We start from the raw sequence: 27201 nt of genomic DNA on the forward strand, positions 1-27201 counted from the left end.
AAAAGAATTTACTAGAGAAGCACATATGAAACATTGAATTGTTTTATAAAACCTCAGCAATGTGGCCGAAGAGTATTACTGATTACAAACATGTAAAAAGACATTTTGCTTAGACAGATGGGATTTCAAGAAAACAAACTAGAATCATGGATAAGTTCGTAGTACATAATTAAGAAATGCTATTACTTCCTGGTTGCTCCTTAAACATGGTACTAGACTCTTATCCCATCTCCATTTTATCTAGTGAGAGTGTAGGAGATCATATGGCATCAGCAAACTTCCATCCATTCTCTTTAACACAAAACTTTCTACCAAGACATAGCAACCAAATTCTCTCCAATCACCCTTTTCTCCAAAATTTTCTTTCCTCTCAACTCTCATTTGCCTTCCTTTCCCACCTAACCGTCCAGATCTTCCTTGCTCGCATTTCATTCTTTGAACTAACTCCACACTTAGACCTACATTTGCTTCTTCTCCAGCTCTATTGATGCTCCTAAACCATATCTTTCCTTCAACTACATTTCTCTCAACTAGTTAAGTAAATATTATAACTTCATGGTGTTAGCAGTATGCTCTAGAGCATTAATAATTATTGTCTTGATTAAAATAAAATGGCACTTCTTGATTCAATTATTCTTGGTTTAGATTTGATTGAATGTTGTCTATTATTATTTGTTAAGGTTCCATTCTCATGTGATGAGAATATGAGTGACGGAAAAACTTGGTACAAATAATATTAAATTGTTCCTAACCATAGGATTATTAATTGGGCAAGTTTAATCCGGAAGATTAGTCTCATATTTATTTTCTATGATTAATATGAGATATTAATGATAATAGAATGGCGAATCTCATACCATTAAGTATGTGATACTAGAACAAATATGAGAGGCACTTGTGTGACAAGTTGGCTTGAACACTGACTAATTTAAATAATGAATCATTAGCTTATTAATGTCAATGATTCATTATTGATTGCAATGGTGCATGTGATCCTTAGACCTGAGATGATACGGTTGACTCATTCATGGGTGGTTAAAGTCTATCAATGCAGAAAATACTTGTTCTAATCACGGATGAGTATTGGCATATGGTACCTCTAATTAGTTATGCATGGAGCTAAGTGTTTATGCAAAATGGGATCTATTATTCCATCATGAATGGTTTGATATCTTATGAAATCTATCAATCTTGACTAAAGGAGTTCTTGGCCAAGACAAATTGATTCATGTAGATGATCAATTTTATAGTCAAGTAATTTGATAGATTAAGTCATACGATTGAGTTTTAGAGTTTGACATTATTACTAAACTGAACTCAATAGGGATATAGTAATAGAAGGATTTTTATGCAAAACAATTGCAGTCATGGTTCACATAAAAGGATTCCAATCTTTCATCACCGGTTGGGTGTCATGATATGCTGCTAGGCATCACTCATGAACTATGTTAACTTGAGGTATATTTGGAGAACTTCTCAAGTGTTAGAAATGTTCTAACTAATGTTAATAGGCTAACGTTTATTACATTGCCAACTGGGTAATGGACCTAGATAGTCACACACAAAAGGATTTGAACTAATAGGGAAGTTGATTAGAATGGGTTTAGACTTTGATAAGGATGCTAGCACATCTTGAAACCTAAGCTAGATGGAATTTGGAGTTGGTATTTGAGTATGACTCAAATATTATAAAGATGAAAATAATAGTTAATATAATTATATTAATTGTGTTTATATTTTGATGTGATCAAAACTAAAACATGAATTAAATAATTGTATTAATTGTATTCTATTTTGATTTGATCAAGATAAGAATAAAAATATAAATCGGCTGTTTTGATTTGATCAAGATAAGAATCAAATATGTATTGGATAATCATATGAATTATGTAATATTGATTTGATCAAGATAATATAAGATATTGATCTAATCAAAACAACTGTATAAATAAGCCCTATTGACAAAGAGTTGTCAAGGGTCTACTAGGGTGAAAAACAATCACGATTGTTTTTGGAAAAGGAAGAAAGCAATATCGTTGTTTCTTCACTACCGAAACAAAACTCCAAAATTCAGTAACCTATTAATTTGAGTCTGTGTGGACGAACTAGAGGCCTGACGTGTGGAAGGCTTATTGCTGGAATTCAAACATCTACATCAGGCATCGCATATTCGTCTAAACAAGTAAGTACTTATTTGTTTTGAAATATGAAGGCCTGAATCAAATTGCAACTTCAAGCAAGAAGAACAAAACTAAACTGTTTGCTCATTCCGCTGCGCAAATAATTTTCTTTCACATGGCACATACTTTTGCACATCTTGATTAATCGCCATAACCGTAGATGTTTTCCGTGTATTTTCCATTATGGATAAAAACTAAATTTATGTGGATATTTTGAAAGCTTATGAGATTGTATTATTATGCACAAGCACAGAGGGTTGAGACATTTACCCAAAACAAAGTATACCTTAGTTTTGTCATCTTTACCAGCATGGAGAACCTTCCCTCCCTCAGTTATGGAGTCAGGATCATAGCTACTAGAGAATCAAGCAGTTGGACTGTTTTTTTCCGGAACTGCTCTTCTGATATTTCGAGATCAAAATCTATGGACCAAGACACCAGGCAAAGTAAAATTTGATGCAGCAAATTTGCGAAATGATTTAATTTGACATTTAGTTGGAAAGTTAACAAAAGATTACAATATAACGTTACACATTGTTTAGCTCCTAAGGTCACCTGGTAAAGAATTAGTCTTTCCATTTTGGGCTAAACCAAACCACATTTTTTATTCAGACGACGTTTTTTATTCACACACTAATCAAATATCAAAGGAGGATAACTTAGCAGAGTCTCTTGCACCATGGTTGAGGTTCTCCAGACCACATCTTTATTGCCCGTTAGTCATTGGCTAATCCACCTAGCTTAGTATTATTGGTAGCACGACAGAAACAATTTCAGGCAAAGTTTGACAGTTGCTGTTTTACATCTATCATCAAGTTGCCAAGAGTTGCTGGAATGGTCTTTTGGGCCCTAAAAACATTCATTTAAACCACAACAGAGTCTACTATGCAAGGTAATATCCAGAATGCACTATTGGATGAGCAAATATAATCAATTTATTCCATGAAACAGAAAATGCTAGAGAAGTAACCTTGAAATACTGACATTTTATATGGACCTCAATAACCACATACTTACATATATATTTACGGATATTTTTGTCTTACAAGCAGTGTGTGGAGAAAACAAACCAAAATTAAGGATGAGACCAACGCAAATCAAGAAAACAAACCAAAATCTAGGATAAGTCTATGGTAATAGAACGTTTACAAATGCAACAGTGAAGAGACTCAATCCCATGTGCACTTGATCTGGTGAGGGTGTTTGAAATCATATGTCATTAGCAAACTTCCATCCATTCTCTTAAACACAAAACTCTCAACCAAAACAAAACATCCAAATTCTCTCCACTCACCCTTTTCTCCAGAGTATTCTATCCGTTCCACCCTCACTTGCCTTTCGTTCCCACCTAGCCATCCAGCTCTTTCTTGCTCCCATTTCATCCTTTGAACTAATTCTATGCTCAGACCAACTGTCGCTTCCTCTCCAGCTCTCCCAAAACTCTTAAACCATATTGTTCCTTCAACAACATTTTTCTCATCCCACACAGCTTTGTTGCCAGCAATGTAGACAGCTTCTCGATCAATGGTGACATCTATGGACACAGACTTCGCCTCATGATAGATATTCTGTGTTGAATATACCTGCTCCCACTTTTGCTCCAGAGTCACCTGATAAAACATTGATCTTTTCATCTGATCTTTCACTATCCCATCTTTGATAAACAGAAAAGGGCTATACCATTTCCCTACTACAACAGCTTCAGAACTCTTATACGATGGTGGTACACTGAATTCAGGAAGGCGGGCTCGTAGAGTAGCATTGAGACCAGGAGCTTCGTCTAATTTGTAGTGTTTTGGAGTTTTAGTGCGAACTGACCACCCTTTTCTTCTCAAGAAATAGGGAGGAAAACCATCAGGCGCAACAGATTTAGCATAAAAGTAACCCCTGCCAGCGCAAGGTGTTTCACGAACAAAAACCTCAAATTGTTGGTAAATGTTCTTTGGATCAAATGGCCTTGGTTTAATATCTTTAACACAACGACAGAAACAGCAGGTGGTCATGTCTTCTTCCCTAGAACAAGCCACGGCTTGCCTGAAATAATGAGGAGGAGATTAATTAGGAAATGCTCCGTGACAAACCAATCAGATTAAGGAACAAATTAGTGGCATACTGTAGGAAAGCATTAACATGCAATTATTAGTTCTTCAGGTTCTGGATTGAGAACTTTTAGATGTGAAGATAGCTGTTTCAAGTTTTCTGCAGAGGCTAGAGCGTAATACAAGTGATGAATGCAGTTAAGTCGCAATTTGTCAACCAAAATTGTTTTATTAAAATTGATTTTGTTCATCAAAATTCTCTTCCTGCTGTAAAATTATGCTGACTTTGTTTTCTGGAACTTTGCATCTCCTTTTAAACTTAGCCTGCTTGAAGACTAGTTGAATTATATTCAGGCCACTCAATTCCAAGGTTTCGAAGTGCATGATTCTGGTATAGTTCTTTTCAGTTGAAGCTCATTCTCTATTTCAAAGAAGAATCAGTTCCTAACCAGTCATTTAAAACTGAACTAAAAAACAAGCTCATCAAAACATAAACATAAGTTAAAACCAGAAGAAGGACCTTTTTGATACATACCCTTTGTGATCATTTAAAACTGAAGTAAAAAACAAGCTCATCAAAACATAAATATAAGTTAAACAAGAAGAAGGACCTTTTCGATACATACCCTTTGTGATTTCCATGTGGCTTGATGACATAGTAGCGATTCGAAGACAAAGGAAGGTTGAGAACTGGAATGAAGACAGCATCATTAAGGGAAACATGTTGGCTCTCACCACTACTTTGTACGTAGCGAACTGTCAAGTCCTTGTTCTGAGGAAACGGCAGATCCCTCAGGGTTCGATTCTTGCACAATCCAAAACAAGAATATGTCTCCGATTCTTCATCTTGAATTACCAAGTATCCGGAATTTGGACCCTCCGGGGGTAATGAAAGTGCATCTGGATTCTTTGTGTACTCAGAAAGTGGCCTTGCAACATACATATTTCCCAAATTTTCTTCCCCAGTCCTCCTGTGTTAGTCTATTTATTGATGTTTACAGATGTTTGACAAGTCGTATTTGCAAATACCATATCCCTCTCTGTCTCTATATGTATATCTACAAGAGGATAAGGTGGGAACATTTAGAATCTTCAGTATACAACCAAGGAAGTTTTTTTTTTTTTTTTTTTTTTTTTGAAGGAACTAAGGAAGTTCACACTTGACAAAATAATATCCTAATGGCAAAGATGGGTTAGAAATCAACCAACCTGGAAAAGTTGAACAAGTTAGCTAGCCAGACAACAAGCTGACCAGTGCTGAATCTGTTTGCAGATACAATTTCCTCGTTGATTCCAGGAAAGTTACCCGGGATCAGCTTATATTTGGAGCCAAAACCTTGAAAACAAGAAGTTTATGCAGATTCAAGTTTTACTGTTTTGCAGATAAACAATGTCCGGCAACATTTGCTAATTATTTTTTGACAACGTCAAGAAAATTAAACAGATTATCTTTTGTCAAACGTGTAGCCGTGTACTCGAGAAAATTTGACGGACTCTAACATGACGGCAACAGCCAGATTTTAGCTAGTGTTACAGAAGATATTAAAAAATTGTCAAGGTTAAGATGTTATAGTTTATCTGCATTCTTCTTTTACACGCAGGAAGCCAAGAAGTCTTTGCTAATTATTTTAAGGTTGACCCGTAACTGATATTTCTCGTAGCTGGTCGAGCCTCTGAACAAACAGACGAAAGAAACCACTACCAAGAAGGCTTGAACAAAGTCAACAAACATAAAAACTTCTATTCCGGTCTCGTGTACTTTTGGGCCTGGATATTTGGTTATGTTCTTTTTTTATGTGAGTACCCATTTAGGGGTGGGCTACTTTGGGTTCTAAGGTTAGAAGGAAATCATATGTTATCACGAGAACTGCTCTTTAACCAGCTTCTGCTGCCAAACACCATTTGGCCTGTTGGGCCATGTACAAAGTTATTGGCAAGAAAATATCTATGTATAGCAGCATGTTTTGTCCATTTTATAGGGAATCTCATCCAAAAGAACACATAATTGTGGATTTCTGGGGACAGGATCATATGTTTATGCATCTTACTGAGATTATGATTTTTTCTGCCTGATGAAAATGACAATTTTGGCAGTTTCTTTATATTTCAAAGTCGAAAGTCATTGTCTGATGATCAATTTCTTTCGTGCGTAGCGTGTTAGAACTTTTACAGGATTGCCTCTTAGCTGCTAAATGCCACCTGAGTTCTGGGCTGCTTGAAGAAATTAAACAAAAGAGGATGTTAGTAGTATATTGGACTGGGGTAATGCTAATTTGACAGAAGAACTCAGTTGAAGAAAGCCATGAAAATGTACTGGAACTGAACTTAGTTATTATTCTATTCATATACATAAGATTCACAAAGTTTAAAGAAATAACACAAAGCAAAATCCCTTAGTTATTTGTGTTCATTTTTCTAGGAAAAAGGTAGACTGCAAGGCGATACAGGAGAGATTGAATTAGTAAAGAGGAATACTAAGTAAAAACAGTACATTCATACAACAGAGTGGAGACAGTAGATTCTCTATTTACTATTGATTGACGACCATTCTATAGTCTTCTGTTAAGTTCTCCTTTTTCAAGATTTGAATATAACAATTTCTTCTTTCTTACTTGCGTTTGATCTCCTGCCAGAATATTGCTTGGAGAACCATTTCCAAACCTTGTAGCTATTAGTCCCCCTCTTTAGTCCTCCTCTGTCATTCACAGCAATTCTGCAAGAGCCACCATTGCAAGAAAAGGTCTCACCCCTCAAGCCGCCAGTAGCACCATGATCCGAAGCATCACTGGTTCTGAAAGTAGCAGGAAGTTCTGGTTTTGATTCTGATGATAAATCAAGTTTTAAATCGATAAAAGCTGAATCATCCATGGCAGAAAAATCACTTTCTTTAACAGGAAAAATGCTCCTGTTTGGAACACTATATGCTCTATCTAGCTCCAAGGGGCCAACTTTCTTCAAACTCCTTAAATCAATACTATGTTCAGCATCTGATACATGTCTGCAGCCACTTTTTCTTGGTTCTGCTTCATTGAACAAGCCTCTGAATCCACTTTTCCGCGGTTCTGATTCATCTGATGCACCTCTAAACCCACTTTTTCTTGATTCTCCTTCACAAAATCCACATTGTCTGTCATAATCGAAGAGTATGCCCCCAGTGACATCAGAGATTTTAGCACTTGAATACCTATAATCACTACCTTCATCAGTGTCATTGAATCCACCACCCCTGAAACTACAGAGAGATCTTGACCTAGAAACTCCCATAACATCCGACACCCAAGCATCACTTTTATCGTCAAACTGACCATCTTTTTCACAACCCTTTTGTTTTTTCTTCCTAAAAAGCCTCTTAATTTTCCAAAATCCCTTATATCTCTTCACCTCAACGCAGCTACTGCTGCTCCTCCTGAGCAGGATGACTTCCTCAGGTTTATCCCCCTTCTTAGGCTTCTGATGCAACTTTTGCAGCTCAGTCTTTTCATTATCAATGAGAAATGAGATTCTCCCAACGCTTCCAACATCTGCAGTGCATGATGAATTCCTGTATGATGAGATGTCAGAGCAAGAACAGGAGGAGAGCCTTTGTTCTCCACATTCAGAGCAAACCAGCTTCACCAATCTATCTTTAAGACAATAAGCACAGATCCCAACTGAAGAGGAAGATGGATGCTTCTTGCATGGCATTTCTGATGAAGAAGAGTAATTGAAATCTGTGCACATACTCTCATTATATACCTCCAGAGCTTTCCCTCTTTCCTTCATGGCTTTATACTCAAATTTAGCTACTGGGAACTGCAAAATTCTCAATATGGCTCAGAACAATTCAGCGAAGTGAAGAATTATCAAGATAAGTTACTAACTCGCTATATATATATATATGAACTCACAACCAGGAAATTCGAAGCAGCTAGTAATTGGACAAAGACCAGCTAGGCCAATCTACAGTGGTAGCTTTAGATGAATAGAGGCTATTACAGTAGTATTACTAGATATCAAGATTTGTAGGTGTAGGTGGTCAGAATTGGTCGATATCTAGGATTACTAGAGAAAGGGCAAAAAGGACTTGTAATTCAATGATCAAAAGGCACAAGAAGATTATGCAGAAGAGATCAGGAGTGGAGGAGGCGTCACCTTTACGTTTTCTTTTCAAGAAACAGTAGCGTTTATTGCAAAGAAGGAAGAGTGATGGAAAATGCACACTGCAGGTATCATTGTGTGGGGGAGTGGGAATGAGTGAGAGATGACACTTTTTTAAGTTGAGTAAAGGAATGAATCTACCAGTTTCTGCTGTCAATAAATTTCTTTGGTACTCAAATCTGTGCAACTGTTGTTCTCATGCAACAAATTTCAGCTCAACATCATAATTTTACCAAGATTGTGAAAAGTCTTGCAGCTTGTGGTTTTGCATCAGTCAAATCTTTCTTCTTTCATGTCCCAACTTTATGTAGATTTTCTTTAACTCTTACACATCTTTTTGCAGGATCTGTAGACTATTCTTTTATCTTGACAAGCGCATAAAATTTTGTTACTACAGTTGCATCCAATTGGGAAAAAAAAAAAATCAGAACTCTGAAAACATACTACTCTTTATACGATAATAGTCATGCAATATAAACTTTGTTTCACTTTCTTTAAGACTCTGACATTTAGCCAGCAATCCATCTGCTGCTAAATGTAGTTATCACCTATTTAAACTTGCTGCTAAAATAATTAGTAAGAAAAAAAGACATCCAACTGAACATAATACTAGGAGGCTATTATACATTGGATTCGGATTGTGGTTATTTATTTCTAAAAGATAACATTAATATAATAATATCACCATCTCTTTTGCAATTGATGTTTAGGACAGCAACATAAGAATTATCTTATACTAGTCTATTTTCTAAAAGATAGTTCTTTTTTTTTTGTCCCCAAATCGGCTGGTGGGGTACTCGGGATTGAAAATGAAAGCAACTCACAAGTGAGCATGAGCCAAGCATTCATTTGTTTACATGTCCATGACTATACAGCCATTAATGATTAATCAGAGATCTTGGGCTCCAACTTTCACTTGCTGGAAAAAATTTGAACACGTATCCCACTGACAATTTAATGTTTGGATGGACCTAGGTGGATTACTTATGTTGTATTGTCCTCCATTTCAGACTAAAACGATGCAAGTTTTAAGGCTGAAGATTTTAGTTATTTGCAAAATCCCATCAGTCTGTTGAGTTGTTCCATCACAAAATGTGCAAAATTGTTGACTATATGTCATTGGCTTATTATTTTGTCCAATCCCCTGCTGTGTTCACTTCCCTCTTGGATTTCTTGAGTTGTACTATGATATTGAGATTACATGTCTTTTCTTAACGATGAATTGCAATTGCTTCCTTCAAAAAAAAAAGAAAAGAATTGCAATTACTTTATCCTTGTTGTCGTCAAATATGAACCATTCATGTCCAAGGCTAATGAAAAAAGTGCGACCAATCCCAGAAAGCACCAACTCTTTGTTTCCATTCTTTTTTCTTGGATAAAATATCAAAAAATTCCCTATGATTTACCAAATATACAATTTAACTTTCCTCTTATTTGAAAACCTACACTGTAACTCTCTATGGTTACAACTACATTGAAAATTGAACGAAAAGCATTCAATCTAATGATTGTACATGAAATGTCAATAATATTGTCCTTGCATAAATGGACTCCCTGTAGTTTGTTTCAATTTAATGATTGTACGTGAAATGTCAATAATATTGTCCTTGTATAAATGAATTTCCTGTAATTTATCGAATGTTCAATTTAACTTCCTCTAATTTAAAAAACTGTACTACAACTCCATGTAATTTCGACTAAATTGAAAATTGAACGGAAAGCATTTCACGTATAGCAACGGCAATAAATTTTTTTGTTTGAATAGGGTATTATTTGAAATATTATTTGGAATAATTACTGTAGCACTTTTTGTGATGTGATGTATGTGAGATAAAAAGGTGATTGGAAATATAAAAAGGTGGGTTGGAAAATGTGTTTATGATGCAAGCGAAATATTATTTTGGATAAATTTTGTATCCAAACACTCCCGATATTTCATGTACAACCGTTAAATTGGATGTTTTTTTTTAAATTTTCAATTTAGTCGAAACTACATGGAATTATAGTGTAGGTTTCCGAGCCAAAGGGAGTTAAATTGAACATTTGGAGAATTTTATTGGTATTTTACCCTTTTTTTTCTTTTAATTCGAGGCAAATTAAATGCTTAAACTTGACCAACGTGCAAATATAAAAATTTCACTACCTTGTGTAAGTGTTTTTTTTCCCCCTTAACTAGCTTATGTAAGCTGTTAACACATCATAAAATTTTATTTGTTGATGGTATTTTCACTATTTTGAGTTGACTAGGAGCATTTTTCGGCTGCTTTCGTAATTTCTAGTGCCTTTAGATCTGTGATGGTCCCAAGTCCCAAGTCCAAGTGGGAGATGATCTATTGATCATTGAGTGCATAACTTGATGCAAAGAAATGCACAGTAAGTGCTTGGCGTGTCGTGGTGGACTTCTGTCTGCACATCAGCTGAAAAAACAAATGCTGGTTGCCAAAAATCCGCAGCAGTTTCAGAAAAAAAGGTAAAAGTTCATGAAAAGAAAGATGGAAAAGTATCTGTGCAAGGGCTGTTTCATTTCCTCTTTTGTTTTTAGAATGCAGTTCACTGCTATTGCCTTACCCCCTAATGGACCCCAAATCACTGTTCCCCAAGTTTGAGCCTAGGAGAATCGTCTAATTTTCCAAATAAAATATCCCATTACCTTAAGCTAGTTTTGCACATAAGAGATAACTATATGCATCTTGACATGTATTTGTGCACATAAGGGATAACATTTCCAGATAGAATAATGTGTCTACCTTGATCATATTCAAAAAAACTTGTTCCCTTTGAGAGCTACTGCTGTAAAAGAATATTGGGACGCATCAAGAATGGTACTGCTGTAGTTCATATTCCACCATTTGGTTTGGTTTTCTAAGAGGATCATATGACATTTTCTGAATAATTTTGTCAGTGGATGTTACAAATTCCTGCTAAAAGTTTTTCTTTTCTTTTTTTCAGCAGTATGTGTAGCTCATGATCAACTAACTAGTCCCCAAGGATCTCTCGACCAAGAAGGGAAACAGCTGAGCCGCACGCACAGGGCACTAGTGAAATGTTGCTGCTACCTAACCTACTACATGCACCAGACACCACAGCTGCACGTTTGTTGTAGCAAATTATAGCCAACGCCACACGCACCACCCACGCCTATCCCAATGCATCATTGGTCCCCAAAAAAACTATAAATGTTTAGTGAAAATTTGGAATCCTTTCATACTAATTAATTGTATGATGTTGGGGTATTAATCATTAGGATCATTTTTGCCAAATTCTTTTTCTTGGTAGTCATCTTGCCGACTCTTTCTTCTTAATTTGCTTACTTCGGAAAATACTTTACTACCAAGTAATTATCGAAGAAGAATAATATTATTAGCACTCTTAAAAAAGTTTCTATCGCTCCATCCTTCCTTTAAACGTACAAGGAAGGACAGAGAGTGTTAGAGTCTTTTTTACGGGTGCCAATAACATTCCTCATATTCATCATCAGAATCTAATTGATACATAACATATTCAGCATTAGGGATTCAAACCCAAATATGCATATTCTGCATCAGGCATATTTTTTCATCTGACTAACCATATGCTTCATGCGTTGAGGGAAGAAGCGACAGAAAATAAACCCTAAAACCATTAATCAATGCTTCGACCTTGACCATACACATTTTTGTGTGTGAAAGACATTTTGCATGTGGCTCACCTTTTGACCTACAACTTTTGCATCTAAAGTTATTTGTCCAAATGAGAGGGGCTTGGGTGGGATTAAGACTTTACGAAGAAATGTTGTGATTGATTACAACCCACAAACAATTTCATTAGCAATTTAACAAATCTGCCGTAGAAAACATGCATGTCTCCTAAGTCCTAAGTCCTGTCTGTCTTTTACTGTGATCCAAATAAATCCACTACCAACATGTAATGATGCTTAGGGAGGAAAACTAATAAAGGTGAAGACATCTATAGTAGTAGTATCAACAACTGTCTTAAGGAATTATTATTGAATCTATTTCTGTTTGGCAACTTCCAATTTTCCCTTTTACTTGCTCTTCTGCCTCTCATCTGGTTCATTCCTTATACCCTAAAATACTTTCCATATTCAAATGGCAGGCCGCCCAATTTCTTGGAAGTTCACCACCATTTATTAACTCTTTTTAAATAATCCGCTCCCTCTTTTGTTCTAGTCAAAAGGGAAGTCGGAGCTGGATATTTCATAATATCCAAGAGTGACATAATTCAATAGTCAAAAATTTTTACTTTTACTGTGAACCCATTTTTTAATTATCTTTTTATTTCACACACATTAAATTGTTGTAGTATATTTTATTTCTGGCAAAAACTTCAAAAAATAGCAATTCAAACGGAAACTTCTACATTTCCTTCATATGGTTCCAACAGAAAATAATGCTAATATGATACATGAATTTTTTTTGATATGTGATTCAATTTTAATCATATGATTTCTAATTGTCACATTTAACTAAAATTTCAATCATATGACCTCTAATTGTGCTTCTTGTCCACCAGTACATAAGAGAATGGAAGCTAAACTTCAATTAAGGCCCAATCTAGCTGTCCCCACTTAAGTCTAGGAAATGGAAGATTTGGAGTCTCTTATCATTAAGGCCGAGTCTTTCGACAAAGGACCCATCTGACTTGTATGAGTTGGCCCATAAACAATTTCACTAGACCTGAACTGGGCTTCCTACACAAAAAACTTAAAATTTTCACAATGCCCCAAAAAACAGACCAATCTATGCAGAATAGTACCCATATCTCCCGCTAAATGCTGCATTCTGCAACCACCACAAGTTGGCCACCAAGAAAACTCTTTCCCCACCTCCATGCCTCTCCTTAAGCTTCATCACCACCACCTACAATTCCTCAAAAGCCCCAAACTTTTCACTATATCCAAAACCATCCCTCTTCAACACTCCAACTTTCTGTTGAACCCCATTTACAACCCCAAACTTCCTCTCAATTCTTTGTCCAATGTCAACTGCAAAATTGTCCAGTGTGTCTCAAGTGCCAAGGTCCCAAAATGGATGCGCAGAGAAGAAGATGAAAGGGATAATTTTGAATTGGAATACTTAGCCCCAGATGGGGAAGTTTATCAGAAGACTCTTAGGCTGGTGGAATGTGCTATGTTTTCTGCTGTTTCTGGTTTAACTTATCTCTTGAGCAATTCTCTTGCTATTGAGGTACAAATTTACAATTTTCATCTGGGCCTTGCTTTAATTTCCTGTCAATTGTTGTTTGGATGTTGGATTTTAGTTGATATCAGAAAATGGTTTATTTATATGTATTCATTTTCTTTATTCTTCTTTTTTTTTAAAGCACTTTTTGGGCTCAGTGGAAAATTCATGCTATTTTGTGTTGATAGTGCTTCTTGTATAACTGATCTAAAGCTGAATTTTGAGGATAACGAGATACTGAGCTGGATTAAGTTGAAGGTTGTACTTGAATTTAGTTTATGACTACGGCAGCCGGTGAGAATATTTATTAACAAACATGTCAGTCGGAAGTTAAGGTGATATGGAATATAATGAGGAAAATGTAATACTTTATGGTTTGAAAGTTTTAGTCTTGAGCCATGAAAATCAAGGACAACAATATAAAGGAAGCAATAAAGCTCAAATTTTGATAACCACAAGGTTTAGATGAATGTGAGAATGATCACTTTAAAACATTGAAGCTTGAAGCAACTGTCGGATTGTAATGGTTCTCAATTTCAAGTGGAATATGATTTAGCACTTAAGAATTTTAACAGTTTGTGCCTCCTAAAGATATTAACTAAGCTGTTGCTAGAGCTGATTCAGGATCCCAATTATAGCTGATACATTTTCTTCTTTTTCTGCAGTTTCTCTACTAATTCGCACATATTTGTCTCCACAATAATTTCATTATTTTTTGCTATTATGAATGATTAATTTATTGCATTTGTCTTGTTGGACAGAACTATTTCGGCTGTTTTTTCGCTTTGCCAATTGTATTGTCATCAATGAGATGGGGTGTTTCTGCTGCAAGAAAAACGATGGTTTTCATCTTTTATATCCTGCTGTTTTAATAGATGATAACGTTGGATTAGTACTTGTACATCCTGCAGTTCTGTAATGACGTTTCTATCTTGACAGGTAGGGACCTTCGTATTGTTGTTCATCTTGTCTGGTCCAGTGAAAGCATTAACCTATTTGGTTAGTTTGTCATAAATTGTTTCTCCTTTTTAATGCCTCTCGTGTGACCTTTGCTGGAAAAGGGCCTGAAGATGTAGTAACAATGTTCACTCCATATCCTTTAGTTTCTTGATTAGGAAGAAGGGTCGTTTTTCCCTTTAGTTTCTTGATTTGGAAGAAAGGTCGTTTTTTCCTCTTTGACATTCTTCGTCAACATACTTAATCTTTGTAATGATTTAGATATTTTCACTGGGTGAATCCAGAGTGGCATGTTATGAGATTATCTAATTTCTCTTCTTCTTTTTCTCTTACACAGCTAATGCACGGTTTACTTGGTTTTGCAATGGGCTCCATGTGGAGGTATGCAGCCTTAATACATTTTTTGTTATGGTAACAACGTACTTTATGGTTTTTCTTTTTTTCAGCCCGTTGATGATTGTTTATGCTTTCCTCTACAATTTTTTCTCCTCGAGGTATTTGCAAAATCCATGTGAACGGATTGACATGGAAGAAGCACACTATATCCACATTTCCTCCATTCTTAGTTACTTTACTTTTTCCTCTATGTATAATTTCAAATGTTTTTTTTTTCTTGTTTCGGTCCTTTAAGCTCGTAATTTTGATTCTTGGCTGCATCATATAAATTCAAAAAGTTCTTGTTTGTTGATTTGCTTTTAGGTTTTACAATGAATAAGCCCTTGCTTAATCTATATACAACCTCTGCTTGTTCTGAAATGTGAATGCTGTTGCTCAAGGATTTCACTCTATGGTATTTCTTGTCAGGTCTAAAGCAAGTTGGGGCATCTCAATTTTCTGCTGTGCCGTTGTAGGGTTTGCTCTTTTCAACTCTTTCCTCATTTGAATTGGATACTGCCTCAATTAAATAGGTGGATTACACATTTGTTACCTGCATATTACTCGCAGGTTCGAGCAATGGGTGCTATAGGGTATGTCTTAATATCCTCCTTTTTAATAGAAGAAAACATACTAGCTTTGGTAATTTATACGCCTCCTTTCGCCACCAAAAATATTTTGACTTTTGATTTTTTTGGTGCTCAGATGAATGATGTACTTATGATGTTCCTTTCTTGCGTTCAGATAACAGTAAATATACATGCTTCTCTCACATATGTCTTCACATCCGTGGGCCTTCAATCAGCTCCATCAATGGACATTATATACGCTATTTTTGGGTCCTTGGTGAGCTTGACCACTGTCCTTCATTTTGCAAACTTCAGAGACCACCTATACATTGTCTTCTTTTATGTTAGAAACTAAAGCTTTTATTTTCCCTGCCTTTGGTTGTCCCTCCTTTGACAGCTCTTGGTAAATTGTACTTTCTTCGTGTTCTTGCTACATCTTCTATATGCGGTGTTCTTCACCAAATTTGGCATGAAGTCATCATTGAGACTACCAAGGTGGCTAGAGACTGCAATATGAGCCCTTTTCTGGTTGTAAAGCCAGTTCAAAATGAATTGTACCTAATTGAGGCAGGGAATGCTTTCCCCTTACCAGATCCTTCGGATCCAGTTCAAGAATCAAAGTTTCTTACCAGATTACCTTATCGGGGCACAGCTTGTCCCATCATTGCAAAGGATGCTGATTGCTAACATCTCCCGACTATTTCCATAGTTATAAAGAATGCAGCCATCTCTTGATGGCGAAAACATTGAGTTTGTTTGGATAGAGAGAATTTGGTTTGCTTAATTTATTCTCACAAATCCCAATCACCTTTTTATTTTCCCAATCACCTTTTTATCTCACATACATCACATCATAAAAAGTGCTACAGTAAATATCTCAAATAAATCATCCAAATAAACTCTTATCCAAACAAACTCAATAATTGATAGTTCTTTTCAGGCATAGACTTCATTTTGAAATGAAATTTGGCACTTGGTCTGCCTTTTCCCTCTTGTATTGATATCCATTAATTTCTTTTGATTTCAGTTTCAGAGATAAGAATGAATAGTTTAACGTTGAATTTTACATGTCTTTTGAGGGATGTTCTTCCCTAGACCGTTTCCATTCAATAAAGCATTACATTACTCGACATCTAATATGCGGAATGGAATTGACCTATTTAAGCAATCTAAGCAAGAATTGAAATCAAGCTTCCAAAGAATCTACCAAGTACAACAATTGGGTAAATTAGCCAGAGTTTCGCACTAACAGCGCTACAAAATTTAGTCTGAAGAATTGTAGGTAAAGGCTTCAGGGTATCAGCAAATTGCAAAAGAGCCATCTACAAGCAGAAAGAAAACAGTGAATATTGTGCAGACAGAAGAGTGCAGCTATGGAAGCAAAGAAGTCGGACAAGAAAATCTTCATCAAGAGGAAATAGACCTGGAAGAACATTTGCGGAGCATGCCCGACGTCTAGGCTTCTTTCCTTGTTATCCTGACAGCAAGCACAGCAAAACATCAGAAATTCACTTTCACAAAATACAAACCAACACAAATGTACAAGAGAATTAGTTTCATGGTAATCAGCAATTTGATTTGCCGTCAGGATAAGAAACTAACAATAAACTATTGATCAAAAGTCAGCAATAAAGTGTGATCTTGTATTCAACAAGAAGGCCAAGACAACAAATATCCCATAGGTAAAGTTTAAAGCATGTAGACTCATGGCACAGGTAAAACAATTAGCAACTGTAAATGAAAAACGAGGATTCCCCTCAAGCTCTAGACCACCAAAATGGAAAGATAATCACATTCTTCAGAACTAGAATGCAAATAATAGAAAAAAGAATGGTGGCAGAGCCAAAGCTTGCATGGAAGATCAGCTAGCATCAAGAGGCAAATTTCTCACCTGAAGCAATTGATCCCCAGGGCTGTTGTTATTTCATGAATCACCGATGTGGCAAAATGAAGGTAAAGAAACACTGAGAATGAAAAGGAAAAACAGATCAGGTACAGCATTGCGTAGCATCTACAACAATGCAAGTGGAAAAGCGTGTAAAAATTCTACATAAAATATATGCGTGCTGAGTATGCATAAATAGCTACACACTGAAAACATACAAGTAAATACAACAAGACCTGAAAAGTATGGTACAATAAAGAAAGATGGCATCATAACTTGCAGTTACTTGGACAAAATAAAGCAGGGCTAAGAAATCACAAAAATTTATTGAGAGCGTTCAGAGTAGTTGCTTTTCTCTAAGCGTAATCCAAGGTATTAGGAAAAAGTGAAAAGCACATTTCCTAGCCAAAAGATTCAAAAGCTAGTAAACTGTTGTAAGTGTGAACCAATGAGAGCAGAAGCACCCTTACAAGTGTATGCACAGTAACCAAGAAGAACCCAGAATTCATCAACCAAAGGAGTTCTGCAGGAAAGAAGAATATCAAAAATAATACGATATCTATACTTGAGTAGGTAAAAGACTGATATCTCTAAGGTGAGAAAATTGAAGACATACCCATCATTAAGTCTGGCAGTGAGTGCATTTGCAATGGCGAAAGGTAAGTACACCAAAGACTGAAATAATAACATTGGCTTTAGTGACTGAATACGATTCTACTGTTATGCATTAAAGCAAGAGGGAAAAGAACAAAATTTTCTCTAGCAGCTGATATCACAGATGCACTAATCTTTAAAACTAAAAAAATCCTAATCTTCATGAGAAGATTTCATCAACAGTCTAAGAAAACTGCACATTAGAGAAAAAAGTGGAAGTCTACAAAGTTAGGAAGACTAATTTTGCATTGCACGAAGAATGTATTAAAGCAAAAGATTTACATACCATGCACATGCTAGTTTTCAGGCCCTTAGGTTCATCACACAAGTGGGCCAGAATCATCCTTCCCTGCAAAACAAACATTCCTTCTTTAGCAATGGAGAGAAAAGGGGCTCCAAGCTTGTTAAGTAATGCCGCACCTTGGAACTAACTACTTTTTCTTGCAAAAAAGTGCAGGAAAAAAACCAGGATGCAAATTGTGCAGTACAATAAGACACAAAGCAATAAAGAAAGACAGTACATCATGAAGTACAGACATATACAGCAAATAGAGTTTCATAATACTGCTTTAAATTCTCAAACAAAAATAGGTTCAACTGATCAAGTTGATAAAGCAGACATTGTACCACAAGAAATCCAAAAGCAAGACCAGTCCCTACTACAACAAATGGGGGATATTTTCCCATCAAATCAATTGGAGACAAATAATCCCTGAAAAAGAAAAAAGATACAATCATTATAAAAGAAACAGAACATGTTACAAGCTAATTGACAGAGGGACCTACCAGGTCAATATTCCACTCATCAGCACAGCAAATGGATAGAGCTGTCAAGAAATGGAACCACAACATCTTAGCAACAGGGAGCATAACTCACAAGGATAAAAGAAAATTAAGAAAAAAGGGTTACCATTGCCAAAGCAAGAAGCATGCTTCCTTTTCTTGCCTGAACCACCTTATAAACATTGTGTACACTAGACAGAAGCATAATACAACAGTAAGCTCAGGAATCCTTTTAATATTAATTCAGAAGTACAATGACATCAACTTCTACAAACTTCCAAAATTGGACTGACTATACAGTGCACTTAATCATCAACTATTCAAAATGCTGCCACAATCTAGCCTAACTACAAAATAGATAAATATGGTAAGCTGTCTGATAAATCATGCATAGAAGCCAAGGATCAAATCTTCCACAAAGAATTGAAATCAAAGGCCAGTTTTTCAACAGTATGTTGGCAAGCAAACTTTTGCTCCAAATCTCAAGAATCAAAACATCCAACCGAAAAAAAAGAAAAGAAAAGAATAAAGAAACAGAAACAGCCAAGAGCCTGATATGCAGGCAAGAAGACATAATAAATTTGAATTTGCCAAGGAAAGCTAGGCACATATCTACCAATTCAAACCAGTACTTACTTAAATGAGACTGTTGGTATGACAGCAAAAGCTATCATCAGGTATAGCACAGCCACATTGGTTGGGATCTCTGTAACATGAAAAGCTGAGTCAAATTCCAAATGATTCCATGAAACAACTTGAGAATCCGTAGATTAGAATAACATCTTGAATAAGCACAGGTTAAAAAACAGTAACTAGAACTACAAACTTGAAGGCAAAAGAAAAAATGTAAACACCAAACTTCCAAGCTCCCAATTAACTACCAACTCAAGCCAAAACAGAAAGACAAAGTCAATTGCAAAAGGTAAAGATAAAAGGGCTCCAAGACCAAAAGAGAACTGAAAGATAACCCCAAAGAATTCTAGGACAACAAATCTGCACCCAGTCAGATCAAAGAGTCAACTTTACCATTCCCATCATGTAGAAGAAAGTGAGTTTCTTCTCTAATGCAGTCAATTAAATTTCTCAAAACATTACAATGGAATGTTATACACATGGGACTATTTGAATGAATTTGAGTAGCCACCACAATGGTAGAAATGGGAAGGTCTGGAAAATAAATAAAAATGGAGCCCAATGACATTAATGGAACTTTATCATTAGTATGTACCAATCAAACGCCGTTGGACACAAAGACATTCAAAAAAAGCATGCACTCATTAGATCAGTCAAGCCTCACCACTTATAAATGGTACCCAGCTAAAAATTGGAATAGATTTCCCAAACTGTTGAGCCCACCACTCAGCACCTGAAAGGGAGGAAATACGACAAAATAACGTGAGGGCGATAGAGGAATAGAATGGAATGTCATGCACAACTGAACATAATAGAGGCCTACCAACAATGCCTGTAAAGCAATGGACGAGATATATCAACATAAGACCCTCTGTAGGTCCATTTACTACTGGAAGAATAAGAGTATTGGTGAAGAAGCTGCATCAAAGAAGAAAGGTTAGTAACCTACTAATGACATCAATGAATATCAGAGTAAAGTGATAGAGAATAATCAACAGGCAGCCAAAAAAGATCAAATAGAAAAAAGCTACTAACCAGTAATCTGGGATAAAATGGTTAAATAAACAGAGAATCCAAATCTTTCTAGAATGACAAATATTTGTAAATGGATGACATTTTTCAGCAGCTCTTAGTGAAATCCATCTGATGAAAGTGTACTTATTTCATTCCACTTAAAAGAATTCCAATAGGAATAGCATTTCAAGATTCAGACCAGCTATCAAGATATACCAATTATTACAAAACACAATAAGCATACGACATTTTAGTACTTTGCCACAACTATTCAACTAATTCAACTAAGGGACCCAAATCAGGTCCACTCCCAGAAAAAAGAATTTCATCAATATTATTAGTACATCAGGAAAAAACCAAAATTGGCTGGAAAATAAATACGGTATATAAAACCTATAAGTAACTAACATATGATGATGGAAAGGTAAATTTAAAACTCACTGTTCCCACGATGCAAAATAGAATGGAACAGCCGATATAACCCAGAACCAGAAAGTAGTTCGTCCACTCATAGCTGTACTTCCAAAGGCCACAGCTTCAAACTGGTGACAAGTGAAGTTATTTCAGAAGGGTTTCTAGTTAACATCATAATTGCAAAACAACTAAAACCTTTGAAAATTGTCGAACATACCGCACATGCAAGTGCATCGCATCCTGTAAAATTTGTCGGGGCAAATGGTTATATAAGACAATGGTCATCAAGTATGTCAATGATTAATAAGAAAAAAAAAAACAAACCAAGTGCTGTACATGAAATTACATGTATGTAAATAGACACGCCCACACACACACATAGTCTGTGTTTGCATGAGACTGCGTCAGAGAGTAAGAGGAATCACCATGATCGAAAAGCTCTCCCAACGGACTAGAGGAATTTGTTCTTCTTGCTTGTTTTCCATCAACAGCATCGAAAGTCTGTCATGGACTTCACAGCATCAGAACATTACAAGATATATGAAAGAAACTAGCTCAGAAAACTAATTAAGCACATAAACTTCAACAACTTAATTCTATCATTCTTTACCGAATAAGAATTCATCTCTAAGAAGTGCAGCATAAATTTTGAAAAAAGTAAAATTAAGACAAATTTTTGTTGCTTGGACGGGAATGGACTCATCTACAATCCTTCAACCTTAAAGACCAATAGCAGATAAAAATGAGCATAACGGCTCACTGCTCCAGTAGCACGAAACACTCTCCGCCAAGTATAAGATAAAATGTACTATCATAGCATCATTAATTGAGTCAGATCAACTATTTACATAGACCACAACCATGAGCAGAAATAGCTATTACTTTGCAATTGATTCTGCCAAATACACACATAAAAGGACTGGAAGATTTTTCAACCAAGCATACACTTCAATCTATGTTAAGTTAGCCGTCATTCACATAAAGGATGAGCTATGATGAAACTACAGCCAATAGTTTAGAAGTACTCACAGTGCTACCACAACCAATGCTATGAAGGGTTGAACAACTGTCTTATACAGCCCTCAGCACAAATCAGGAATGATAAGAGAATATATTTAAATTACAACCTCAAGTATTTCAGATCATTAAGTGCGCATAAAGCAAATTTTTGCATCCAAAAGCATTTTGCCTCCTGATATAAAATCACATTAAGCTGGATACCTCCCAAATTATCAGGATAAGCACTAAGAGGTAACACAAACGAGTAAAGCATCAAACACAATAATCAAGGTTTAACCAGAAAGGAAAAGCTAACACACCTGATATAAGAAGAGAAGTATTCCATGTGCAAAATGTACCCATCTTGGGGGGGGAGTATCCAATTGAGGTGAGTATATCTGAGGAGAAACATAAGAAAAAAAGGTGACCATACAAAATATACACCTAAGAAACTTTTAAACAAATAGAAACTCTTCTCCTAGTTGAATAATAGTAAATATTTCGGGATCGTACTTCGTACAGTTAAGAGTCAGCCATTGAGCAATAAAAAAAATAAAATGAGCTAGGTATCCACATCCTATTGATGCATGATCTGTGAAAAACACAACCAGATTAAGAAGGAAAGAAAAATAAATATTCCCAAATCTCCCTAGTTATCCATGGTTCAAAAAAAGACACTGGGTAAGGCAAGTCTAAAGGTGTTCATATGTAGCCTAGGAAGTGTGGCTCCTCAGAACTGCTTATTCAATATAGGACATTAACAAACACGTCACAAACTAACATAAATAAATCCTACACCACTCCAACTTGTTTATAAATTTTGACGCCATCAAACACTTAGTGAACCAGTTTGGTGCAGTGTTAGAATAAACTATAGGAATCTAAAACTTTTGATGTGAAATATTGAATTACAGTCAGATTACATCTTTATCCTACAAAGAAGAAGTATACTGACATGAAAAGTAACTGAAAACAAATATTACAAGTAGGACAAATAATGTTTATACAATCCAGACTTACAGTAAAAATCAGTGGATTAAGGCCATTATGCATTAATTCCTTGTTGGATTTCACTAACCACTGTATTATTATCTACTGAAAAGGAAATCTTGCAATCTATGCATTTATGAACACCGTTCAGGTGTTACACATTTTGCCTAAAGGTACCATGTTATTATGCATCTCAAAAATCACCCACCTCATGTGGTCGAGTAAGCATATCCACATCTTATCACCCATGTTTGTTTCTATATTTCTTTATGTACAGTAGATACAATGAATACCAGGCTTATACATTCAGGGGAGAATACAATACCAATTCTCATTACCACTAAATTGACAACAGACCATTTAAATACAAGATAATTAGAGACAGAGGGAGAGTCCAACTCACATATCCTAGCAAAGCAGATGTAAGCAGAAACATAAATCCCATAAGTGTAATCTGTGAAAAACGTCATAAGACAGCACAGTTATTAGCATAAAAGAAATCGTAGTATACTTATATTAAAAATTGATGGCAAACAATGTAAAGGATACTTACCATATTGGGCCTATAAAAGTATCCAGAGCATGCACACAAGGAGAAGGATCAATTAGATATTTCACAAAAAGGAATGTGAAAATATACAAGACATAAAGATTGAAAGCAATCTTCATTGAAACCTTATTCTTGGAACTCATTATAGCAACAGGGCATTAATCAACAGATGCTAATTAAATTCTTTTTTGCAAGACAACAAGACTCTGACTTCACAGCAAGGTCACAAACAGTTCCCAAATCCCATTTACACATGAATCTAACACTATATTTGGCACTTGAAAACAGATATTAGCAAAAAGCACTTGAATTTAAGCTTATATATTCTGCAACCAAAACCTCAAATCAAAATTTCTAACAATTTAAAAAGAACTAATAATGACAAAAATACATTTACATATAGATTATGTAACTTATTGGGTGCTTGCCTCGATTTCATTTATTCCATAAGCAGATGAATAATCATTAGATTCTCATCAAACACAGACAATGAGATAGCCAAAAAGGTAATTTGTGAATTGGTCTGATTCTCTCTTAGTACATCCAGTTACCATTCTTATATTTGCTTTCCTTCACTGAGCTAATAATATTTTATGACCAAACTCTCGCGTTACGCTCAACTGCCAGCTATAATACTCGGACTCTTCATTTTGCCCTGCCATACCCGTGTTGAACTCTTCATTTTGCACCAGAGTACCCTTATACATGGGACTCTCATCCCCAAGTCAGTGTAACATAGGTTGCCAGCATTACATGACTTTAAAAAGTTAAAAAATGCAGCCCAAACTGGTAGGAATGGGCAAAAATTTTAACAACAGTCTTCTTTTCAAAAGGTGGGACCAACCATATATTAATGCCTGCTCTAACTAGTTCTGATTCCAACATCATTTGGGATTTCCAAAATCTCATGAAGAATTAGCTCCAACAAATATTTAAAAAATCCTTCCACAGTCTAAACTCATAACTAAGGCAGGTGCAGATATTGGGGTCAACCTTATTTCTCATCTTTCAAGTTTACAACATTTCTCTGTCACGCACCACCTCAAAAATCTTTTGGCAGCAGAAGAAACTATCGTGGGCAAACTTAAGTGACCTTAAACTGAGAATTCTACAACTGAAACAAGACAAAGTCATCACTGATACATCCCAAGCTCACATCTAATGCATTACACCACGAGTGGAATACTAACATCAGTATTCTACTTTTCAGGAGGATATCAAACATCAGAATCAAAACACACGGAATGGGATTTTATCTGCTATATTTATCAAGATTAGATCTTTGATAGCAAATCAAGCCAATTACTCTTACCAGCCTTAAAATAAAAATAAAAAAAGGAACCCGATTCATTATATGCAACAAAAAATCTAGAAAACAATGAAAGTTAGAACCAGTACTTATCAGCAGCAAATTTTCCAAATAAGCCTGAACGGCATAATATCAACAATAAGAGAAAAATCCACAAAGGTTAAGGAAAAAAAAAAGATGAAAACTTACGGCATCCAAAGAGGAAAGAAAGTAACAAATCGAGTCCAAAAGGGCTGCAAAATGTATTTAGCCACATAAGAATGATCTGCTCCGCTGTACTTATATCTATGCAACGACATCACCCCATGTTGTCCTATGTACCCCATTTTCCCTTCTCCTTTTTCTGCAAAATTCCTCTCTACAGCTGCTAAACTCAAAAAGAGTGGCAGACAGAATTGATCTCGATTAGGAAAAGAGCATCACAATGACGTAAAATTATTAAATCTGATGGCAGAATTGGATATTGTAGATGCAACAATTCAAAAAAGAAGAGTGAAAAACGGAGATCCTTATTCATAAAAGTTGCTACCTTTTTGTGAGAATGAAGATCAAAAGTTCTTAGGCAGGATCAGATTTCAGAGGAGCAAAAGCGCGTTTGAAGTCTAGAACACAGAAAGCACACGCACACGCACACGCAGTGAAGGTGGGGTGAATGACGGGGAGTTTTCTGTGTCTTTCCTTCACTCCCTCTCCCGCTCTAAAACGGGAAATCGAGAAATAATTTAAGAAGGGACCAGAGAATTTTTTAACTATTTTCTTGGTAGAATCAGCTGTATTTCTCCAACGTCAGTCTCCGGGGAGCAGTTCTTGGAAAAGCAAAGCATGGGGTAAAAGAGTTAAAATTTCATTCAAACCGCCTTTTTTTGTACGGTCATGTTTAAAGCCCAAAAGTTTGGAAAACTATGCGTGGGGCCTTTTCAATTGTGATGAGAGAAATTGAGAAGTTTTTTTTTTTTTTGGGGAAAAAAAAAAGAACAGAAGGCTCTATTCTCAACTGAATTTTTTATTCTTTTGAAAGTTTTATAAATAAAATATATTATAATGATTTAATGTATGCGATATTAAAAGTTAATTGGAAAATATACTTATGAAAAAGTAATAATTAGGAAACGAGTTTCACCATTAGATAGTTCGGTTTAGTTATTAAGACTTGAAAATTTGTGCGGTATTACTTGGACAAAAATAGGTACAAAATCTGTTTAAAAGTTTCGGTTCCAAAACAGATATGATTTTCAGGAGAAAAGTGATAAAAATAGGAGGCAAAGGACGAGTGGGATTGAACACTGAACCCAAGTCAAACTGAATCTCTGTTGTAAATTCTTAAGCTTAGCATCAGGTAATAGTAAGCAGTAATAATGTTTTACTAGAAATTAGTAGTGTGATTTTGTTAGGTGAAAGAAGACCTTTTGATTTGGTTTTGTCAAATGTTGATTTGTAAATTTGGTCCACAAGACATGACCATTTCCATCTGAATCTCGAGGCTTGTAAGCCACCACTCCAGTGGATTCCCAACTTCCTATATTCTAATCAATAGTCAAACTCAGAAAAAAACCATGCTGTGTTGCCATGCGAGTTCCAATGTCCATTGCATGCACTGCTGATTTAATTTTTTGAATAATTGTCAAAGCTTAAATGGGGACCCATAATTTTTTCCCTAATTAATTATGTACTAAACTCATGTTGATTTGATTATGCAAAAGATCCGAATTCCTTCTAAAGCATGGATATTTGTTTGAAGTAAATACTGCCAAAGTGGAAGTAGTCATATAAATCTTAGGCCTTGTTTGGCACTTGGATTTTTTGCCAGATTTACCTGCTACAAATTTTTTAAAAACTTTAATTACAGTAAATTTAAAAAACTTCTCAAAATTTTATACACTTTAAAAAAAATTTTAAAAACTTATACAGTAAGTTACAGTAAAATTTTGAACAAACATATAAAAAAACTCGCTTGTTAAACAGATATTTAAGTTTAACAAGATCAAAGTTTAAAGAAAACATGCATGTTTTTATTCAGGTATCCAAGCAAAACCCACATTCAATGTCGTTTGTTGTTATTCAAAATGATCAGCAAACAGGAAGAAAATTAAATCAGGTGAGAATATTTAAGTTTCATCTGGATGCTAATCAATGGATTTAATTTGTTTCATTTAAACTTCCTCGTTATGATCAAATGCTAGATTAAGTGGCATAAAAGTCCAAATTATTTGATTGTTGTTTCCTGTGCTGCTGGGAACCGCAATGGGTCCAGAGACTGCATCAGCTGACAAAGCAAGAACTTGCCACCAATGGAAATTAGCTCGTGATTTCCTATCTAAACCTGAATTTTTTAGTCCTCTTCTCACGTTCGCACCTTTCCCTCCAATTGTTTCTTCCAAAGAGGACAATTGGCTCGACTGTGTATTTTTCAACTGTGGTCATGTTTTTGATCAATTATTCATGTATCGTCCACCTGGCTTCTTAGATTCCTCATATTACATTCATGTGATGCTTTCAATTTAAGCATGCTTAGAATATGCCCAGAGATATCCGA

General features: G+C 35.6%; 4 protein-coding genes and 1 long non-coding RNA gene across 8 annotated transcripts; 2 read left to right on the forward strand and 3 right to left on the reverse strand.

Moving 5' to 3' along the window:
* Positions 1 to 1987: 1987 nt before the first annotated feature.
* On the forward strand, positions 1988 to 8603 carry LOC140021474 (uncharacterized). Its single transcript, XR_011825279.1, has 2 exons — positions 1988 to 2182; positions 5821 to 8603. It is a non-coding gene; the product is annotated as an uncharacterized lncRNA (long non-coding RNA).
* Positions 3147 to 5797, reverse strand: LOC113716970 (uncharacterized). Its single transcript, XM_027241544.2, has 3 exons — positions 5429 to 5797; positions 4846 to 5277; positions 3147 to 4214 (listed from the first exon to the last, which is right to left on the reverse strand). The coding sequence occupies exons 2-3, from the start codon at positions 5160 to 5162 to the stop codon at positions 3350 to 3352; spliced, it is 1182 nt and encodes a 393-aa protein (XP_027097345.1). The 5' UTR covers positions 5163 to 5277; positions 5429 to 5797; the 3' UTR covers positions 3147 to 3349.
* Positions 6649 to 8717, reverse strand: LOC113716971 (uncharacterized). Its single transcript, XM_027241545.2, has 2 exons — positions 8351 to 8717; positions 6649 to 8011 (listed from the first exon to the last, which is right to left on the reverse strand). Exon 2 carries the CDS (start codon positions 7979 to 7981, stop codon positions 6797 to 6799), a length of 1185 nt encoding a protein of 394 aa, XP_027097346.2. The 5' UTR covers positions 7982 to 8011; positions 8351 to 8717; the 3' UTR covers positions 6649 to 6796.
* A 4385-nt stretch (positions 8718 to 13102) lies between these two features.
* Positions 13103 to 16221, forward strand: LOC140021080 (uncharacterized). Of its 3 annotated transcripts, none has more exons than XR_011825057.1 (8): positions 13103 to 13542; positions 14298 to 14378; positions 14476 to 14535; positions 14831 to 14874; positions 15298 to 15340; positions 15439 to 15461; positions 15613 to 15714; positions 15835 to 15870. XR_011825057.1 is itself a non-coding variant. In XM_072071810.1 (8 exons), the coding sequence occupies exons 1-8, from the start codon at positions 13186 to 13188 to the stop codon at positions 15952 to 15954; spliced, it is 879 nt and encodes a 292-aa protein (XP_071927911.1). In that variant the 5' UTR covers positions 13103 to 13185; the 3' UTR covers positions 15955 to 16221. The 3 variants fall into 3 exon arrangements, 2 of the variants coding, with proteins under 2 accessions (XP_071927911.1, XP_071927912.1); XM_072071810.1 differs by having other exon boundaries at positions 15439 to 15510; positions 15835 to 16221; XM_072071811.1 differs by lacking the exon at positions 15835 to 15870 and having other exon boundaries at positions 15613 to 15810.
* Positions 16222 to 16389: 168 nt separating this feature from the next.
* Positions 16390 to 25465, reverse strand: LOC140021079 (choline/ethanolaminephosphotransferase 1). Of its 2 annotated transcripts, XM_072071809.1 has the most exons (20): positions 25198 to 25465; positions 24858 to 25035; positions 23363 to 23372; positions 23213 to 23263; positions 22140 to 22217; positions 21246 to 21321; positions 21038 to 21060; positions 20848 to 20948; positions 20216 to 20310; positions 20057 to 20125; positions 19396 to 19465; positions 18887 to 18950; positions 18763 to 18803; positions 18604 to 18688; positions 18263 to 18325; positions 17939 to 17997; positions 17793 to 17845; positions 17329 to 17401; positions 16861 to 16914; positions 16484 to 16759 (listed from the first exon to the last, which is right to left on the reverse strand). In XM_072071809.1, the coding sequence occupies exons 2-19, from the start codon at positions 24992 to 24994 to the stop codon at positions 16893 to 16895; spliced, it is 1170 nt and encodes a 389-aa protein (XP_071927910.1). In that variant the 5' UTR covers positions 24995 to 25035; positions 25198 to 25465; the 3' UTR covers positions 16484 to 16759; positions 16861 to 16892. The 2 variants fall into 2 exon arrangements, with proteins under 2 accessions (XP_071927909.1, XP_071927910.1); XM_072071808.1 differs by lacking the exons at positions 23363 to 23372; positions 25198 to 25465 and having other exon boundaries at positions 16390 to 16759; positions 24858 to 24996.
* Positions 25466 to 27201: the final 1736 nt, after the last annotated feature.

Source organism: Coffea arabica, chromosome 11e (genome assembly GCF_036785885.1).
Source record: "Coffea arabica cultivar ET-39 chromosome 11e, Coffea Arabica ET-39 HiFi, whole genome shotgun sequence".
NCBI classification, from domain to species: domain Eukaryota; kingdom Viridiplantae; phylum Streptophyta; class Magnoliopsida; order Gentianales; family Rubiaceae; genus Coffea; species Coffea arabica.

Coding starts and splice junctions, on each gene's coding strand:
- LOC113716970 (XM_027241544.2), bottom strand. CDS start 5,162: ATGTATGTTGCAAGGCCACTTTCTGAGTACACAAAGAATCCAGATGCA. Junction 4,215..4,845: donor CCACATGGAAATCACAAAGG/GTATGTATCGAA, acceptor TCATTATTTCAG/GCAAGCCGTGGCTTGTTCTA.
- LOC140021080 (XM_072071810.1), top strand. CDS start 13,186: ATGCCTCTCCTTAAGCTTCATCACCACCACCTACAATTCCTCAAAAGC. Junction 14,379..14,475: donor CTGCTGCAAGAAAAACGATG/GTTTTCATCTTT, acceptor CTATCTTGACAG/GTAGGGACCTTCGTATTGTT. Junction 15,511..15,612: donor AAGAAAACATACTAGCTTTG/GTAATTTATACG, acceptor TCTTGCGTTCAG/ATAACAGTAAATATACATGC.
- LOC140021079 (XM_072071809.1), bottom strand. CDS start 24,994: ATGGGGTACATAGGACAACATGGGGTGATGTCGTTGCATAGATATAAG. Junction 21,061..21,245: donor GGGAGAGCTTTTCGATCATG/GTGATTCCTCTT, acceptor CAAATTTTACAG/GATGCGATGCACTTGCATGT. Junction 20,126..20,215: donor TTGCTTTACAGGCATTGTTG/GTAGGCCTCTAT, acceptor CCTCCCTTTCAG/GTGCTGAGTGGTGGGCTCAA.
- LOC113716971 (XM_027241545.2), bottom strand. CDS start 7,981: ATGAAGGAAAGAGGGAAAGCTCTGGAGGTATATAATGAGAGTATGTGC.